We start from the raw sequence: 21,691 nt of genomic DNA on the forward strand, positions 1-21,691 counted from the left end.
ACAAAAATTATATACAATATATAATTTATCATGATAAAAAAACATGAAAATTATGGAAAGAAAAATGCCAAAACAAATTTTTTCAATTTTTTTTTTAATTATTGAAGTATAATTGACATACGATATTATATTAGTTTTAGGTGATTTGATGATTTCAGGTGATACAATGATTTGATATTTTTATATATTGTAAAATGATCACCACAGTAAGTCTAGTTAATATCCATCATCAGACATAGTTACAAATTTTTTTTCTCGTGATGAGAACTTTTAAGATTTAACTTCTTCACAACTTTCATATATGCAATAATATTACTAACTATTGTCACCATGCTGTACATTACACCTCCATAAAGTTATTTATTTTGTAACTAGAAGTTTGTACCTTTTGATTCCTTTTAGCCACTTGCCCACATCCTGCCTCCCACATCTGGCAACCACCAATCTGTTCTCTGTATATATATTACCTTGGTTTTGGTTGTTGTTATTCATTTTTTGTGATTTTGAGGTTCCACATTCAAGTGAGACAATACAGTTTTTGTCTTTGTCGGCCTTTCTTATTTCACTTAGTATAATACCCTCAAGATTTATCTATGTTGTTACAAATGGCAAGATTTTACTCTTTTCATGGCTTTCATTTTAAAGCTTTCAGCTTTTCATCATTGAGTATGTTAGCTGCGTGCTTGAGTATGTTGAAGTACATTTCCTCCATACTCATTTTGTTGAGTTTTTATCATATATGGATATTGAGTTTTGTCAAATACCTTTTCTGCATCTATTAAGATGGTAATATGATTTTTAATTCTTCATTTTATTAATGTGATATATCACAATGGTTGTATATGTTGAACCATCCTTGCATCCCTGGAATAAATCCCACTTAATCGAAGGTATATGATCCTTTTCATGTATTATTGAATTTGGTTTGCTAATGTTTTGTTGAGGATATTTACACCTGTGATTATCAGGGATATTAGAAATATGCCAAACATTAAAGAAAAAGGTAGGGGGGAGCGTCTGGGTGGCTCAATCAATTGAGTGTCTGACTTTGGCTCAGGTCGTGATCTTACGGTTTGAGGGTTTGAGCCCTGCGTTGGGTTTTGTGCTGACAGCACAGGGTCTGCTTCGGATTCTTGGTCTCCCTCTCTTTCTGACCCTCTCCTGCTCACTTTCTCTCTCTCTCTCTCAAAAATGAATAAACATTAAAAAAGAAAGAAATATATCAAAAATTAATGGCAATTACACATTGTGATAGAGTTATGGATAAATTATTGTCTATCTTTAGATGTTTTTGTGACTCCAAAAACAATATAAAAACCTTGAAAATTATTTATTGGATGGATGACATATACTCTTATTTGTGGATATTTGTTAACTAAAATAATGCATATTTTTCAAATTTATTATTCTTCCCTAGATCTTCAGGAATCACTCAAAATTATGTTTCAGAAATATAGTGGGCAAGCACTCATCATATAATATCCTAAAAGGGGGAGAACCCTATTAACAATATTAGTCTTGATAATGCTGATCTTAAATTTAAAAAAAAATACATGGTTGCATTTTAAGAATAAGACCCACAATATAATATTTAATATTGGCTATTTCTGCTGTTATGGGGATTTGTGTTATTTTTATAGGTTGTGTGTGTGTGTGTGTGTGTGTGTGTGTGTGTGTTAACATTTATTTGATTTTGAGAGACAGAGAGAGACAGCAGGAGCAGGGGAGGGGTGGAGAGAAAGGGAGACACAGAAGCCAAAGCAGGCTCCAGACTCTGAGCTGTCAGCACAGAGCATGATGCGGAGCTTGAACCCACGAACCATGAGATCATGACCTGAGCCAAAGTCAGACGCTTAACCGACTGAACCACCTAATAAGCACCCCAATTTTTATCTGTATTTTTAAACAAACCTTGAAATTTCTTTATAACAAAATTTCTGAAAATAATTTTGATATTTATTTCTTAAGAGAACCTTGAGATATTTTAGAAAAAAATGTTTTATAACTCCAAAGTATTATCTTGTTTTCAGAAAATTATCATATATATTTTATAAATATGTATATTGTTATTAAAATTTGAACCCGTGATTCTAATTTACTACTGAAATTTTAATATTTAGCTTCTCATCAGGACAATAACTATACCCATAGGATTTTTCATTGTATTTTCCCTTAAATAATATTCTTTTAATTTGTCCATGCTTCATTGAAAAATATTTTAGTCTTCCTTTGGAAACAAAAAATTAATACCCAATAATCATATTTCCCAGTTCAAAGTCTCCTCACTGATGTATTATCAAATAGTCTAAAGGTTTTTATTCTGTTGTGTTCATGACTTATTTTACCAAAGACTTACATATATAATTTCAGGCAAATATTAGTTGAACAAAGTCACCTTTCCTACATTCAACTCATACCACACTAAAGTCCTTTATCTTCTAGAGAAATAAAGTCTGTACAAATGTCTGCATATAAATTTAAAAATTCAGTAAAATATCTGGAATTTTTAAACAATACTGATGCCAAACTTTGTCTACATTTACCTATAATCCTACCTTTAATTTCAGCATATTTGATAACAATTTGCCTAATTGCAAGGCTTATTTCAAATAAATCTAAAGGTTGATCATTTTCATTCTTATTCTGGCCTTCAATTTTATAGAAGTAGAGAATATTACCGTTGTTAGAAGACTGATCTTCTAACAACATTTATTCTTCACTTTCAGTGTTTATAGAAAAAGCCTTTAATAGTCTGAAGGTCTATTTTTTGGCATGTAAGATCTGAATGTCCTCATTGAGGTCATCCTGTAACTACTCCCTGAACAGCCCACTCCTTCATCCCACAAAAAGTTTGCCTGAGGGGGCATCTGGGTGGCTGTCAGTTAGCCTCTGACTCTTGATGTCAGCTCAGTTCATGATCTCACAGTCCCAAGATAGCAGTCTGCAGCAGGCTCCTTGCTGGGTGTGAAGCCTGCTTGAGATTCTCTCTTTCTCTCTGTCTCTCTCTCTCTCTCTCTTTCTCTCTCTCTCTCTCTCCCTCTGCCCCTCCTACCCCACACTCTCCACTCTATCAAAAAAAAAAAAAAAAAGTTTGCCTGAGAAAGGAGGCTTATCTGCTCCATCACATCAGAGAGGAACACAGACAGGAAGGGTCAAAGAATGCACTCAATGGGTGGCTTGTTTGCTTATTGTTTTATTTGTGTAAGATTTTATATGAAGAATTCAGGAGGTTTGGGTGTTTGAGACTTGAAAAAAGTGCTGATTTCATTTAGAAGATAAAGTTAATGAAGAAGGTCTAGAATTTTAATGCTTTGATATACTAACAAAACTACACAATTTTTACTCACTTCATTTTCTACTGATTTGGGCTTTATGAAGAGCTATTCCATTCAAAAATCTTCTTTTTTTCCCCTGGAAGATTGTCCGTGTAGGTATTTCTAGGTCCTAAAGGATCAGATTGGCAGAAGGGAGATGCTATCCTAAGCTGCTATGTTCAAACTACAGTGCTTAAAGTATATTTCAAGATGTGTTTATAACCACCTTGACATTTGTGAGGGTCAGACTCAGGAATAGTTACTAAATCAGTGTTAAATGTTTTGTCTCTTTTATTACCAATTAATCAGGTGATCTTTATAAAACATCGAAACTAAGGTCATCCACAAATCGTCTTTCCTTTTTTTCTTCTAAATAATTGAGAAAAAGGTTTTATAGTATGTACTTTGAGAATCCTTTTAAGAACATGAGTTAAATTTGCCTATTTTTCTAAAAGATAATTTGTTTTTTCTTAATTTTTAAGTTTATTTATTTTTGAGAGAGAGAGCGTGAATGGGGAAGGGGCAGAAAGAGAGAGGAAAACACAGAATCCAAAGCAGGCTCCAGGCTCTGAGCTGTCAGCACAGAACCCGACGCGGGGCTCGAACTCACAAACTGTGAGATCATGACCTCAGTCGAAGTCGGATGCTTAACCAACTGAGCCACCCAGGTGCCCCTCTAAAAGATAATTTGAAGGAAAGACGCTTATATTTGATCATGTATACATAGTTTTTACAGGAAAAGGGATAATAGCTTATATGTCTAAAGAGCTCTTATAATAAATAAGAGATTAACATGTCAATGGAAATAGGCAAGGGATTAAAAAAAATAGGAATTTACACAGAACTAAAACCAGCCAAAATTCACTTTATCTTTTTTTAATTTTTATTTATTTGAGAGACAGAAAGTTGGGGGGGGGAGGGGAGCAGAGGGTGAGAGAGAGAGACACAGAGCATCTTAAGCAGGCTATATGCTCAGTGTGGAGCCCAATGTGGGACTCCATCCCATGACTCTAGGATCATGACCTGAGCCGAAATCAAGAGTCCCACTCTCAACTGACTGAGCCACTGAGGGACCCAAAACTCATTTTAAAAAGACCTATCTAATGCAAATTAAAATATAAAGGTGGTAATGTTTGTCTGGCAATTAGTATTAGATTTAATAAATATTTATTGACCAAATAAATGAAGTAACGGTTTTCACCAGATAGGAAACAACTTTTAAATAATATGAATTCTCACAATTGACAGGATATCCAGACAAAAGATAATCGTATCAGGTAACTACCAATTCAAACTAGTGATATTAAACATCTAGACTCTAGATTTTATTTAAGCTTATAGCTTTTGGATAAAATTAAGAGAAATACATTTTAGAACAGAATATAGCCATTCTCAAACAAATTTCACTTTAAAAAATAGTTGACCATAATGTTAATGTAAATGATAAGCCAGTTTGACTTAATCTATAAAAGAAAAATTAGTTTAAACTATATCATTTAAACAAACAGTATTTAGAATATACGAAATTCTGTATTAAGGTATTTATAAACAGATATTAATTCCAAATATTACTATCCCTCATGAGACAATTTTACCCAGTATATGGTCAGATGGAAATAGAAAAGAGCAAAAAAGCAGATATTCTGAATAAGCTCACTAAACAGAAAGTGGGGTTTCTTCTTCCCCCCCATCAGCCTTAATTCCAAAGAGCAGTAGAAAACTCTGAGGGGAAAACAAGTGCCAATCTATCATTGTCATATTATTTACCCTTCTTAATGTTTGGGGTTCTCCTAAAAAATTAATTATTTTCTTCATCTGCAGTTTATCTATGGTGCCCAGAAACCACTGACTTCCTGGAATTTTTATTAAGAATTCCACATTCTTGCCATGTTTTTCAGATACTGTGTTCTCTGCCAATAAATTCTAATAAATTTTCACTTCTTTTCTTTCAATAACATCTTAGAGAATATGATTCAGACTCAAATTAATCACCGATCACGTTAATGGTTCCTAGGAGTTTACTTCCGATACCCCTTATTATATTAAATCAGACTTGATAGTGTGCTAGATCATTGCTCTGCTGGGTTTTCATAAAAGTACTGGTATTTAATATGATTTATACCTGGTTTTCTGTTAATATCTTTGCTTATTATATGCTTTATTTTTAAAATAGACATTCTCAGCAAATGGCATCCTCTTAAAATATATCATTCTTTTAAAATGTTTTACAGGAAGCATTTTGCAGTAAAATGTGTTACTTATTTTATATTATAGTCACATAATAGTGAATAGGAATAGTTTATTTAATTTATAATCAAAAAATTAATATTTAACTGATATTTTGGAAAAAGTATGCATACATATATGTGTTTTGCTTATATAAAAGATCAATTATATGCCAAGATTATCAGGAAATTTAAAGTCTTTTTTTTTTTTTTTTTTTTTAATTTTAAGCTTTGTAGCAAAGGGGCAGCTCTGGGAAAACCATTTGAAGCATCTGCTGAAGATATAGCAAGTGTGGCAAGTTTCATTGAGACAAAGCTTGTTACATGCTATCTACGCATGAGGAAACCCGACCTTGCCCTGAATCATGCACACAGGTAAAATGAAGTATTAATGGCTACAAGTAAACGCTGTTCATGCAAGCAAAGGGCACTATGTGAGCTTGTATTATCAACTTCCATTTCATTTAAATTTAAAGACAAAACAAAAAACGTTTCTTTAGTACTTGATTTATGTTAAACTAGATAATGATAAAGAGGACAAAGGGCATCTTAAACCCTAATGGAAGAAATAAACACACAACTACACATAATGCAGGGCAAAATAAAAAGGCAGATATCTGGAGTAGCAAATTACTACAGGAAGAGAGGAAGGAGTGAATAAGGTAAGTGAGGGATGAGAAGGATGAGAAGGATTTCCAAAAATGCACAAGATATGGAAAATGGTGGAAGGAAATTCAGACTAAACCATAAGCAAAGAGTTGACAGTACATGGTTTATTTGATGATAGGATGTCTGATTCAAAGGATGCTTTGCAAGGGTAGGTGTGACAGCTGTCAAAAGGTGTGAAACACTTTTTATCATTTTCCTTAAAGATTTCTTTTTATAGTTCTATCCTTCTTCAGAACTCTGGATCATTATGTTATCTTGTGGCTTCCCAGAATCCCCCAGGCCTCTTTTTCTTCTGTAAACATGTACCTTTCATATGTCCTGTTTCCTAAATGCCTTACTCTTACCATGGGTAATAGTTTAATATACAGCAAAGCTAAAGTGATTATGTTATGCTTTTCAAATAGCTGTTTGCTTAGAATTATGATGCCTCCTCTCTTCCTTGCCTAACTTTGAGCAATTTATCTAGAACTTCTTGTCTTATTCATTCTCTGGTCTCACACATTCTGCACTTCTTTTGGATACAAATAACAAATCACTATCAACATGAGAAGATAATGCCTGTCTTGTTAATAACCACTAGGAACCCTAACTATCAGTTGTATTAAGACCCATCTTGTAAGTGGGAGATCTGCCAGCATGGGAAACATTATTTATGGCTCCACATCCATAAGGATTTAAAAGATCTCCCCAAGATTCCTCACAGTCATAAGGAAATCTCAAATCTGTAGGCTTACCCTTGCCATCAAAGACCTGCAGACAACAAAATCACTTTGAAATCCACAAGATAACCTGCTTGAAAGAAATTTCCCTGCTTAAGTCAACTACAGAACCTCAAGGCAGTGTCTCTTTGACACCAAAAGAAAATTCAACCCAATACTTTCTGGAAGCATTTTATGCATCCATAGTTTCCAAACCCAATATTGGGACATGCAGTCTGTCAAATAATTTTATTCCATTTCCATTTGAAAGGATCAATATTGGAAATGTAACATATATTTCAGTATGTCAAAATACTGGAATTCCTGGGCTACTTGGGTGACTTGTAATTACAAGAGGAAAAATATTTGAAATTGGAACTGACCTGGAAAATCTATAGGCATATGTAAACAATAATAAATGAAGATGCACAGAAAGTAACTATTTATCACCTTCTCCATGGTTTTTACCACACATAAAGACGGCCACCAGCATGGCCAACATTTTAAGAAAAATATCTCCTGGATATCAGAATGGGTTTGATGGATTTTTAAAACATTTTTAAAAGTTTATTTATTTTTGAGGGAGAGTGACAGAGACAGAGACAGAGACAGAGTGTGAGCAGGGGAGGGGCAGAGACATAGGGAGACACAGAATCTGAAGCAGGCTCCAGCCTTGAGCTGTCAGCACGGAGCACAATGCAGGGCTCGAACCCATGAACTGCAAGATCATGACCTGAGCCAAAGTCAGAGAAGCTTAACTGACTGAGTCACCCAGGTGCCCCTAAATCATTTTCAATAATAAAAGAGTTCCAAATGGCATGATCACATAAAAAATCAACTCAGTGTTATAAAAATAAGTGATGAACATAAATGTAAAATTGCACTGTAATCCAAATATAAGAAACAATAAAATGCTACAGGTCCTAACAATGCAAAGGTAAACTTCAATAATTTCACTGTTGAGATTTAGCAATTTTTGTTTTAAAACTAAGAGAACTCTTTGAAGACTTAAAAATTGCTGAGGATATTTAATGGTGAATAGTAAAATGATCTTACCAATTACACTCAGATTAACTTTTATCTTTTTTTTCTATAGTATAAGAACTTTTGCTTCTGTTTCTAAGTTGAACATTAAATAAGAAACGCAAATCAATAAAGGTTAAACAGTCAATTCATACAATTAATAATGCACTGAGTGAAATAAATCATTTTACTGGGCTTGTCATACTGCAGAACTGCAGAAGCCAGTGCATATGATTCTAATATTAAAGTGTTTTTAAAGATCTCAGATTTTAAAACACAGACTGATATATAATCAATAAATATATTTCTCAAAATAAATTAATTAATCAGAATTCTCAATCTAGAAATAGCTTACAATCATTAATTATACAATGAATGCAGAACTTTGCTTTTGTATTATTACCATATTGTGATGGTTGATACTAATCATGAATCAAAATTAAAATATTCCTTTTTTGCATTTATTTGCATTTGCTAAAGCATTCTTTCTTTAATTTTATGTAAATGTGAGGTCTGCTGCATATCTTTAGGAGATTTGTTAGCACAAAAATTAGCTTAAAAACCATCATGTAGTTTTGCTTCTGATAAAACTAAATGCATATTGTTTTGTCATGTGGAAGACTACAGGAACCATAACTTTATGGTTTTAAGTTCAACAAAGATACATTTTGAAATTAATCAGATGTGTATTGATGTTTAAAATATGAAACTAAGTGATAGAAAGGCTCTAGAAACAATTATTAATAATTCTTTTCCTAATAACATGTCCAAAGTGGCAGGTATGTATACCATGGTATTTTTACTTCAACCAAAAGTGATGCCTAGATTCATGAAACACATCAATTCTGTGCTTACCTCATCAGATTAGTGCCATTGTTTATCAGGAAGTGTTTTGAATATTCCTAAGATTGATTTCTACTCTCAACAAGAGTAGAAATCGTGCTGTAACTCTTTTTCTATCATATAATTACATTTTGATGTATATAATTGTAAAGATTTTAATGATGCATGCCACTTTTTTGCATGTTTCTCACCTATAGATTCTTGTTTGTTTTGATGCAGAATTTTGATGCCACAAGGTAGCAAGCAAGATGAAATCTAAAATACCAAATATGTACAAAAGATCTTATTTTCAATTTTTTTTTATAATGGTGGCATCTACATTCATTCATTCATTCATTCAACAAATATTTATTGAATGCCTATTAATACCCTGTGCTATCCAAGTGGGGAAGCAGTTGTAACAGGAAATGTATGGTATTTATACACATTAGAAGAAATGTCAAAGTGTGAAAAACAAATGAATATTAATAAATACATGAGAAAAAATAATGTGATAAATGCTATGAAGGAAATAAACATAATTTCATGTTGCAGAGGCAGTATGGTATATTGAATCAGAGAAGAGTCTGGAATATGACTGCCTAGGTTCAAATTCTGACTCCCCCACTCATTAGTTAGCCTGAGTTTAATTCTCTATGAAGTTAGATTATAATAATAGTACCTACTTCACAAATATTATTTCACAAAGTTTTGTGAAAATAAAGTTTTGTGAAAATTAAATATAAATCCATGAATTTTTTTTATTCCATCCATGACAGAGTTACTGGTAATGGACCTATTTTTCCACTGTAAACAACTATAAAACTGGACAAAATATATTAGGCAACTGTTTTCAGGTAATGGACAATGGTCACAGCAGGACTATGATCCTTGAGAGAAGGGAAATACACATGGTGAGCCCCACAATTTTCTCAGTTTTTTGTGAGGGTTATTTTCCTGCCCTAATTCGGAGAGATGGATAACAAGTTAAATTGTTGTCTCACTGAACTGAGGAGGCAGAGATGAGAATACTAGACTGAAAAAGGGAAAAGCTATAATTTATAGGGTAAGTGGCCTAAGAAGAGGGAGCTGTGTGAGGAGATGGGGTAGAAGTCTGCATGAGGATTTATTATAGGTTCTTAGCCAATGTGAGGAGTGAGGCTCCATGTAGCAGAGATTCCCTGCTGCAAGACTTAGTGCTAAATGGAAATATGAGAGGACCTGCAGTGATGGGATATGGTGGAGTGTCCACATGAAAAGACCTCAATGAGTACCTCAGTCATTCAGTTGAGACCCCAGAAAGGCCATGTTTAAGAGTAAGGATCGTGGCCTCTAGAAAGGACCACACATTAGGATTAAGCTTAAAACCAAAATAGACCTGCCCTAACAAAGACTAAAGCTAAGCATGACAAGAAAAAATGTATACACCATTTAATTACTTGATAGGGGAAAAAAGAAATCAACAAATTTGCAAGGATGATGCATAATCTGATTCCTTACACAGTTTCATCCAGAATGTCCAGCATAAAATTAAAAATTAATACACATGCAAAGAAGTAGTTAAATAAGACTCATACTTAAGAAAAAGTCATAGAAACAGACCCTGAGCTGCCCCAAATGTTGGAATTGGTAGAGAAAGACTTTAAAGAGCTGTGAAATATAGGTCCAAGGCCCTTGAGATACAATGGTAATAATAACTGAAGAGATGAGAATCTCCACAGAAAAATAAAAACTAAGAAAATAACTAAATGGAGATTTTAACACAGATTAATAAAATATCTGAAATTTTGAAATGTACCGATAGAACTTTGGAGACTGCTAAAGGTTGAAGACAAATTATAGAAATTACCCAACATGAAGAATGGAGAAAAAAGAGATTTTAAAAAATTAACCAATACTTCAGTGACCTGTCCTCAGGTAAAGTAGCAGGAAATCTAGAATACATGTAACTGAAGTCTCAAAGGGAAAGGAAAGAGGGAATCGGACATTAAAGTAGTTACTGAAAATTTTCCAAATTTTATGAAAAAATAGGAATATTCAGTTAGCCCCAACCAGGATAAAAACAAAAAGAACCACATCTAAGAACATCATAATCAAATTCTTGAAAATCCAACATGGAGAGAACATATTAAAGGCAGCCAAAAGAAAACAATACATTACATACTACAGAACAGTGATACAAGTAATAGATGACTTTTAATCAGAAATAATAGAGGCCAGAATACAATGGACTAACTTTAAAACTGATGAAAGAAAAACCATAAATAATAAGATTACATATTTTGATGTGAAATATTTGACTACAATACCACAAAGGCCTGTGGGAGGGAGTACAAATGTCATTTTACTACTAAGACTTTTACATAACATAGTACAATATTAACTCTAAGTAGTCTGTGTTAAATTAAGGTTGCATGTTATAATCCCTACAGTAGCCATTAAAAGATAGAAAAAGTATAGCTAGCAAGTCAATAATGGACTTAAAATTATATACTAAAGATTCAATTAACTAAATATAAGTCAGAAAGGTGAAAGAGAGGAACAAATAATGGATGGAATACTGGAAGATAATAGCAAGATGGTAGAGTTGAAGCAAACTATATTAATAATTACATTAAATGTACATTAACTAAACTTTCCAATTAAAAGGTAGAGATTGCCAGTCTGGATTAAATCACAAGATTTAACTATATACTGTCTACAAAAAAGATATAGGTTGGAAATAAAAGGGAGAAAAATGATCTACTTATACAGTAAACATAAAAACTTGTTTTTATGTCAGGTTTGTCTATATTAATATCAGACAAGGTAGAAATTAAGAAAAGGAGCATTACTAGAGATAAAAATAAGACTCTGTAAAATTTTAAAAATGTGAAATCTGACAGAGCTTGTTCCCTAACCACAATGGAATATGGTTAATGTAATTATTATATCAGAAATCATTAATAGTAAGATATCTAGAAAATCTCTCCAAATACTTAGAAATTAAACAATGTACATTTAAATCACCTTTGGGGCAAAATATAAGGAAACAAAACAACCAAAGTCATGGATTTGAATCTCTGCTTCATCAATTACTAGCTTTGACTTCTGCAAGAAACTTAACTTCCCTTTAAATCAGTTTTCTCATTGTTAAATATAAGTAAACTGATTTGTCTTCCCTGAATCCCAAAATATATCATATTTGTATTTTTTTCGATCCCACCACCACCATTTTCAATGGTATTTATTATTATTTTCAGTGGTATTTATTATTACCAATAAACTATATCTGCATAGAGGAGATTATTATTTTTCAGATACCTTTTTGAACCCATCACATACTCCATAAAGTAGACAATTTGAAAACTTCTATGAAAATACAATTTTTAAGGTGTTATATACACAATTTTGAGTAAAGTGTTCAGAAGTGATATGAGCTTAAAACATTAAAATATTTGGAAAGAGAAGAAGATAGCAGTGGAGTGGGAAGACCTAGGCTTGTCTCCTCCCATGAACACAACTAGATAACTATCAAATCATCCAAATACCCCAGAAATTGACCTGAAAACTGACAGAACAAACTCTGCAACCAAAGGGAGAGAAGAGACCACACTGAAAAAGGTAGGAAGTGTGGAGATGTAGTTTAAGGGAGAAATGAATCGTGGGTGCTGTGGAGAGGAGGGAACCATGGTTGCACAGAAGGGCAAGAGAGAGAAAAGCACAGAGGGAAACACACTAGGAGAACATTTCCCCAAAGCCCCCCCCCCCCCGCCCCGTTGGCTTGGAAAATGAGATGGACTGAATTTTGTGAGTTCTTGCAACCAGTGGGGCTTAAAGCCTGGATTTTTAAAGGTCAGTGGGCTTGGCTGGGGTAGAACCTGGGGGGTATTGCCCTACTCCTGGAGAGAAGGCAGGCAAATAACCCAGAAGCAGACAGCAGGGATACAGCAATCTTTAGAATGCCTGGGGCATATGGGAAGTTGGAGGTGGGGAGATTATTCACTCTTCTTGGAGCAAGTCCCTGAGAAGCAGGAGTTCACAGAGTCACTTCTCCAGAACAAAGGAGTTGGCTGACACCACTTTCCTTCCCAGCCCCTAGCATAAACACAGAGCCACCTACAAGAAGCAGTACAACACTGACACTGGCTGCCTAACTTGCTTATACCAAGACACACACGCCCCCCCCCCCCCGACCCGTGCTCCGGCAGGACTGCTGTTCTCAGTTAACCTTCCTCAGTCCCAGTGCAGCAGTCCCCTCACCAAGAAAACCAATACAAACCCCTACTCACACCACATCAACCAGAGAGTTCTGCAGGACCTCAATTCTAGTGGAGTTGGTGTCAAGTCTTACTTCAGAAACAAACTAGAACACACCTAGTTTAAATTTGTCATATTCAGGCCAGGGACTGAACACTGCCCAAAAACAGCAAGAACAGCCTCTGCAGATGATCAGCCAAAACACAACAGCAGAGCACATGCAGTACACACTGGAGACACTTCTTGAAGCAACGGTCCCTGGTTACTACATAACCTTTTATTCATTAAGCTATTACTTTCAGGACCAGGAGACATAACTGGATTTTCTAACACAGAGAAGAAAGCAAAAACGTAGACAAAATTCCAGGATGGAGGAATTTATCCCAAATGAAAGAACAAGATGAGGACATGGCCAGAGATCTAAGTGAAAAAGATACAAGTAACATGCCTAATTGAGAATTTAAAGCAGCAATCATAAGGATATTCACTGGGCTTGAGAAAAGAAGACATCAGTGACACCCTTACCACGGAGATAAGTTTAAAAAGAATCAGAGACAAAAAATGCAATAAATGAGATTGGAAACAGGCTTGATGCAATGAACAGCAGACTGAAAGAAGCAGAGGAATGAGTCAGTGACCTAGAAGACAAAATAATAGAAAATAATGAAGGTAAACAAAAGAGAGAATTATGCAGCACAAAAATAGATTTAGGGAACTCAGTAACTCCATCAAATATAATAACATTTGTATCATAGGATTCCCAGAAGAAGAGAGAGAAAAGGGGGGGGGGGGGGAATTTATTTGAAGAAATAATATCAGAAAACTTCCCTAATTTAGGAAAGGAAACAGACATCCAGATCCAGGAGGCACAAAGAACTCCCACCAAAATCAACAAAAGGAGGCCAACACAAAGACATATTGCAACTAAACTTGCAAAGTATAGTGACATAGGAAAAATCTTAAGAGCAGCAAAACGAAAGAAGCCCTCAACTTACCAGGGAAAACCCATAAGGCTAGCTAGAGATTCCTGAACAGAAAGTTGGCAAGTTGGAAGGGAGTAGCATGATATATTAAAAGTGCTGAATGGGAAATATCTATAGCCAAGAATACTCTATCCAGCAAAGTTATCATTCAGAACTTAGAAGGAGAGATCAAGAGTTTCCCAGACTAAAAAAAACTGGATCAGATGGATGTAACAAATATACTCAGAACATTCCGTCATAAAATAGCAGAATATACATTCTTTTCAAGTGCACATGGGATATTCTCCAGAATAGATCACATATATGGTCACAAATCAGGCCTCAACAATTACAAAAAGATTGAAATCATACCATGCACCTTCTCTGACCACTAGAAAAAAAATTGGAAAGACCACAAATACATGGAGGTTAAAAAACATGCTACTAAACAGTGAATGGGTCAACCAGAAAATCAAAGAAATTTTAAAAATAAATGAAACAAATGAAATGAAAATGCAGCAGTCTAAAATCTTTGGGATGCAGCAAAAATGGTCCAAAGAGGGAAGTATATAGCAATACAGACCTACAACAAGAAGCAAAAAAATCTCAAGTAAACAACCTAATCTTACACCTAAAAGAGCTAGGAAAAAAGAAAAAAACACAACAACAACAATAACAAAAGAAGCCTAAAGCCAGCAGAAGGAAGGAAATGATAAGTATTAGAGCAGAAATAAATTATATAAAATCTAAAAAGAAACAAACTATAGAAGAGATCAACTGGAGCTGGTTCTTTGAAAAAAATCAGTATCACCACAAATTACAAACGATTATAAGAGAATATTATGAAAACCTATACGCCAGCAAATTGGAAAACCCGGAAGAAATGGATAAATTCCTAGAAACATATAAACTACCAAAATTGAAACAGGAAGAAATAGAAAACCAGAACAGACTGATAACCAGCAAAGAAATTGAATCAGTAATCAAAAAACTCCCAAGAAACAAAAGTACAGGGCCAGATGGCTTCATAGGCAAATTCTACTAAACATTTAAAGAAAAGTTAGGGGCACCTGGGTGGCTCAGTCAGTTAAGCATCTGACTTCAGCTCAGGTCATGATCTCATGGTTCATGAGTTCGAGCCCCATGCTGGGCTCCATGCTGACAGTGCAGAGCCTGGAGCCTGCTGCAGGTTCTGTGTCTCCTTCTCTCTGTTCCTCCCCTGCTTGCACTCTGTCTCTCTCTCTCTCTCTTTCTCTCAAAAATAAATAAACGTTAAAAAAATTCTAAGAAAAAAAATTTTTTTAAATAAATAAAAGTTAATACCTTTCCTTCTCAAACTATTACAAAAAGTAGAAAAGGAAAGAAGACTTCCAAATTCATTGTATGAGATCAGCATTACTCAGATACCAAAACCAGATAAAGACTCCACTAGAAAAGACAACTACAGACCAATATCCCTGATGAACATAGCTACAAAAGTTCTCAATAAAATACCAGAAAATAAATTCAATAGTACATTAAAAAAATCATTTACCACAATCAAGTAGTATTTTTTCCTGGGTTGCAAGGGTGGTTCAGTATTCACAAATCAATCAGTGTGATACACCAAATTAATAAAAGAAAGAATAAGAACCATATAATCATTTCAATAAATGCAAGAAAGGCATTTGACAAAGTACAACATTCATGATAAAAACCCTCAGCAGAATAGGTTTAGAGGGGAACATACCTCAATATACTAAAGGCCATATATGAAAAACCCACAGCTAATATCATCTTCAATGGGGGAAAGCTGAAAGCTTTTTTTTCTGTATGGTCAGGAACAAGACAGGGATGTCCATTCTCACCACAGTTCTTCAACATAGTACTGGAAGACCTAGACACAGCAATCAGAAAACAAAAATAAATAAAAGGCATCCAAGTAAGCAAGGAAGAAGTAAAATTTCATTAGTTGCAGATGACATGATACTCTATATAGAAAACCCAAAAGACTCCACCAGAAATCTGCTAGAATTAATAAATAAATTCAGTAAATCCAAAGGATACAAAATCAACATATAGAAATCTGATGCATTTCTGTATACCAATAATGAAACATCAGAAAGATAAATTAAAAAAAATCCTATTTACAGTTACACCAAAAACAATAAGACCCCTAGAAATAAACCTAACCGAAGAGGTGAAAGACCTGTACTCTGAAAACCATAAAACACTGATGAAAGAAATCGAAGATGGCACAAGGAAATAGAAAGACATTTCATGCTCATGAATTGGAAGAACAAAATATTGCTAAAATGTCTATACTACTCAAAGCAATCTACTCATTTAATGCAATCCTTATCAAACTACCAACAGCATTCTTGACAGAACAAGAACAAGCAATCCTAAAATTTATATGGAACGACAAAATACCCCTAATAGCCAAAGAAACCTTGAAAAAGAAAAACAAAGCTGAAAGCATCACAATTCCAGACTTCCACTTATATTACAAAGCTGTAGTGATCAAAAGAGTATGGTACTTGCATAAAAAGAGACACATAGAACAATGTAACAGAACAGATAACCCAGAAATGAACCCATAACTATATGGTCAATTAATCTTCAACAAAGCAGGAAAGAATATCCAATGGGGAAAAGACTGTCTCTTCAACAAATGGTATTGAAAAAACTGTACAACAACATCCAAAAGAATGAAAGTGAACCACTTTCTTACACAATACACAAAAATGTATTCAAAATGGATGAACAACCTAAATGTGAGACAGGAAAACATAAAAATCCTACAGAAGAACATGGGCAGTAACCTCTTGGAAATCAGCTGTAGCAAGTTCTTTCTAGGCATGTCTCCTGAGGCAAGGGAAACAAAAGCAAAAAAAAAAAACTATTGGGATTTCATCAAGATAAAAATCTTCTGCACAGTGAAAGAAACAATCAACATAACTAAAAGGCAACCTGTGAAATGGGAGATGGTATTTGCAAATGACATATCTTATATCCAAAATCTATAAAGAACTTCCCAAACTCAACACCCAAAAAACAAATAATCCAGTTAAAAAATGGGCAGAAGACATGAATAGACATTTTTCCAAAGAAGACAATTACTGTTTTAAGTGATCTTAAAACAGACATGATTCATGCCCACCTAAGTCCCTGGTAACAGACCCACCAACTGCAGATCCTACTGTGGATGCAGCAACAGCCACATGACCTGGCTCTAACTCATGTCAACTCCAGTTCCAGAGGTAGTCCCATCAGCCTGGATAACCAGTGGGAGCCAATATTGGAGCACACATATATTTAAAACAAATATTAACAGAACTAAAGGAGGAAACAAACAGAAATACAGTAATAGCAAGGGACTTCAATACCCCTTTCCCAATAATGGATAAGTCATCCAAACAGAAAATCAAAAAGGAAAAGCAGACTTGAATAACACTATAGACCAAATGGACCTAACAAATATATACAGAGGTGCTGTGGCTGTTCCCCACTGATGTGGAGTGGTAGTAGCTAAATTTAAAAATATAAACACACACACACACACACACACACACACACACACACACACACACAGAATATTCCATCCAGCACTACCAGAATGCACATCCTTTCCAAGCCCACATGGAACATTCTCCAGGATAGATCATAAATAGAGCCACAAAGTAAGTCTTCACAAATTTAAAAATATTGAAAACGTCAAATATCTTCTATGACCACAACAGTATGAAACTAGAAATAATTTAAAAAAAAAGAATATTGGCGAATTTACAAATGCATGCAAATCAAATGACATACTCCTGAAAATCCAATGAGTCAAAGAAATCAAAATGGAAATCAAAAAGTATCCTGAGTCAAAAAAAAAAAAAATGAAAACACAATATACCAAAACTTATGGGATCCAGCAAAACCAGTTCTAAAAGGGAAGATTATAGAGATAAATGCTTACATTAAGAAAAAAGGAAGGTATTAGGAGTGACTGGATGGCTCAGTCAGTTAAGCACCCTACTCCTGATAAGCAGCTCAGGTCATGATCTCACCATTTTGAGATTGAGCCGCATGTAGGCCTGTGTGCTGGGTGTGGAACCTGCTTGGGATTCTCTCTCTGCCTCTCTCTCTGCCCTTCCCTGCTTGCACACACTTTGTCTCTCTGTCTCTCAAAATGAAAAAGGAAATATTTTAAAAAAGAAAGAAAGATGTTAAATAAACAACTTAACTTCATACTTCAAGGAACTTGAAAAAGAAGAACAAACTAAACCTAAAGTTAGTAGAAAACAAGAAAGAATAAAAATTAGAGCAAAATAAATGAAATGTAGAACAAAAAAAAAACAGAAAAAAATCAACAAAACTAGAGTTGATGTTTTGAAAAGATAAAAAATATTGGCAAATCTTTAGTTAGACTAATCAAGAAAAGAGAGGATTCAAATAAAATTATGAATGAAAGAGAAGACATTACAGCTTATGCCTCAGACATACAAAAGATTATAAGAGAATACCATAACCAACAAATTTTATAACCTAGAAGACATGGACAAATTCATAGAAACGTACAACCTGCAAAGACAGAATCATGAAGAAATAGAAAATCTGAACAGACTAATAAGTATGGATATCAAAGCAATAATCAAAAGCCTTCCCTCAAAGGACCAGAGGGCTTCACTGGTGAATTATACCAAACATTTAAAGAAGAATTAACTCCACTCCTCTCACACTCTTCCAAAAACTAGAAGAGAATAAAATACTTCCAAACTAATTACCCTGATACAAAAGCCAAACCAGAACACTTTAAGATATGAAAATTACATTCCAATATCTTTGGTTAACATAGACACAAAAATCCTCAGAACAATACTAGTAAACTGAATTCAACAGCACATTAAAGGGATCATGCACTGGGGCGCCTGGGTGGCTCAGTTGGTTAAGCTTCTGACTTCAGCTCAGGTCATGATCTCATAGTCCATGAGTTCGAGCCCCACATCGGGCTCTGGGCTGACAGCTCAGAGCCTGGAGCCTGTTTCATATTCTGTGTCTCCCTCTCTGCCCCTCCCCTGCTCACGTTCTGTCTCTCTTCTCTCAAAAATAAACATTAAAAAAAAAAAGGATCATGCACCATAATCAAGTGGGATGCATTCCTGAGATGCAAGGATGGTTCAACATTTGTAAACAAAAAACATAATACATCACTTTAACAAAATAAAAGATAAAAATCATATGATTATCTGAATAGATGCAGAAAAAGCATTTGACAAAATTCAAAAGCCTGGTGATAATAAAAAAAATATATCTCTCAACAAATTAGGTAAAGAAGAAATACAGCCTCAACATAATCAAGACCATATATGACAAGGCCACAGCTAACATCGTACTCAATGGTGAAAAACTCAAAGTTTTTCCTCTAAGATCAGGAACAAGACAAGTATGCTCATTGTCACCACTTATATTTAACATAGTAGTGGAAATCCTAGCCAGAGAAATTAGGCAAGAAAGATAGATAAAAGGCATTCAAATGGGAAAGAAAGAAGTTAAATTGTCTCTATTTGCAGATGGTGTGATTTTATAGACAGAAACCCTAAAGACTCCATCAAGAAACTGTTAAAACTAATAAAGAAATAGGGTAAAGTTGTAGGAAACAAAGTCAACATACAAAAATCATTTGCATTTTTATGCACTAACAATGAACTATCTGAAAAAAGACATCAAGAAAACAATCCTATTTATAATAGCATCAAATATAATAAAATAATACTAAGGAATAAATTTAACCAAGGAGATGAATGACCTATACACTAAAAACTGTAAAATATTGATGAAAGATAGAAGACTCAAATAAATGAAAAGGTAACCTGTATTCATGGATTAGAAGAATTAATATTGTTAGAATATCCATACTTACCAAAGCAATTTATAGATTGAGTACAATCCTATGAAAATTCCAATGGCGTTTTTCACAGTCGAAAATGCAGTCCTAAAATTCATATGGAACCACAGAAAACCCTAAATAGCCAGAGCAATCTTGAGAAGGAACAAGGCTGGAGGCATTGCACTTCCTAATTTCAAACTATATTACAAAGCTAACAAAGAAATCAGACCCGAATGGTATTGGCATATAAACAGACACATAGATCAATAGAACAGAACAAACAGCCCAGAAATGAACCCACATATATATGAAAAATGGATCTATGACAAGGATGCCAAGCATATACAATGGAAAAAGGATAGTCTCTTCAATAAATGTTGCTGAAAAAAAAATGGATATCCACATGCAAACTAATGGAATTAGATCCTTATACCATGAACAAAACTCAACTCAAAATGGATTAAAGATTTAAAAATAAGCTCTGAAAGCATAAAAGTCCTAGAAGAAAATGTAGGGGGGGGAATCTCCTTGACATTGGTCTTGGCAGTGATTTTTTTGGATAGGACACCAATAGTACAAGCAACAAAAACAAAAATAAACAAGTGGAACTATGTCAAAGTAAAAAGCTCCGCCCAGCAAAGGAAACAATGAACAAAAAGAAAAAGCAACCTATGGAATGGGAGAAAATATTTTCAAACCTTATATATGATAAGGAGTTAACATCCAAAATATACAAGGGACTCTTACAACTCAAATGCAAAAAAAAATAAAAATAAAAAACAGATTAAAATATTGGCAAAAGACCCAGATAGACGTTTTTTCAAAGAAGACATACAAATGGCCAAGAGATATATGAATGGGCATCAACATTACTAATCATCAGGGAAATGTATATCAAAACAATGAAATACCACTTCATATCTATTAGAATAGCTATTATGGAAAAAACAAGAGAGATGCCTGGGTGGCTCAGTCAGTTAAGCTCTGGCTGTTATCTCACGGCTTGTGATTTTGAGTCCCACATCAGGTTCTCTGCTGTTAGCACAGAGCCCACTTAGGATCCTCTGTCCCCCTTTCTCTCTGCCTCTCCCCCGTTCATATTCTGTCTCTCTCTCTCTCTCTCTCTCTCTCTCTCTCTCTCTCTCTCTCACTCTCTCTCAAAAATAAACACTTAAAAAAAAGACAAGAGAGGGGCACCTGGGTGGCTCAGTTGGTTGAGCGTCCAACTTTGGCTCAGGTCATGATCTTGCTGTTTGTGGGTTTGAGCCCCGTGTCGGGCTCTGTGCTGACAGCTCAGAGCCTGGAGCCTGCTTCAGATTCTGTCTCCTTCTCTCTCTGCCCCTCCCCACTTGTGCTCTCTCTGTCTCTCAAAAATAAATAAATGTAAAAATAAATTAAAAAAAAGACAAGAGAGAACAAGTGTTGCCAAAGATACAGACAAAAGGGAACACTTGCACATTGTTGATGGGAATGTAAATTGTTATAGCCATTTTAGAAAAAAATAGAGAGTCTTCAAAAATTAAAAATAGAACTACTGTGTGATCCAGCAATCCTACTATTAGATAGATACCCAAAGAAATAAGGTCAGTATCTTGAAAGGATATCTGCATTTACGTGTTCATTGCAACATTTTTCACAATAGTTAAAATAAGGAAACAAACTGAATGTCTGTGAATGGATGAATGGATAAAGAAAATCTGATATGTATACAAACACACACACACACACACACACACACACACACACACACCCAAGGGAATATAATCCAACCATAAAAAGCAGGAAATCCTGTTATTTGTGACAACATGAATGAACCTGGAGAATGTTATGCTAAGTGAAATAAGCCAGACACAGAAAGACAAATACTGTGTGATCTCACATG

At 34.5% G+C, this 21,691-nt stretch overlaps 1 protein-coding gene across 4 annotated transcripts in view; it reads left to right on the forward strand.

Moving 5' to 3' along the window:
• The window catches only part of SPATA16 (spermatogenesis associated 16), a 242,839-nt gene that overhangs the window by 70,625 nt on the left and 150,523 nt on the right, over positions 1–21,691 (forward strand). For all 4 annotated transcript variants that reach the window (XM_042903103.1, XM_042903104.1, XM_042903105.1 and 1 more), the window contains exon 3: positions 5,769–5,914. In XM_042903103.1, the coding sequence (XP_042759037.1) occupies positions 5,769–5,914 (146 nt within the window). The remainder of the gene's footprint in view (positions 1–5,768; positions 5,915–21,691) is intronic.

This window comes from Panthera leo, chromosome C2, assembly GCF_018350215.1.
Source record: "Panthera leo isolate Ple1 chromosome C2, P.leo_Ple1_pat1.1, whole genome shotgun sequence".
Lineage (NCBI taxonomy): Eukaryota > Metazoa > Chordata > Mammalia > Carnivora > Felidae > Panthera > Panthera leo.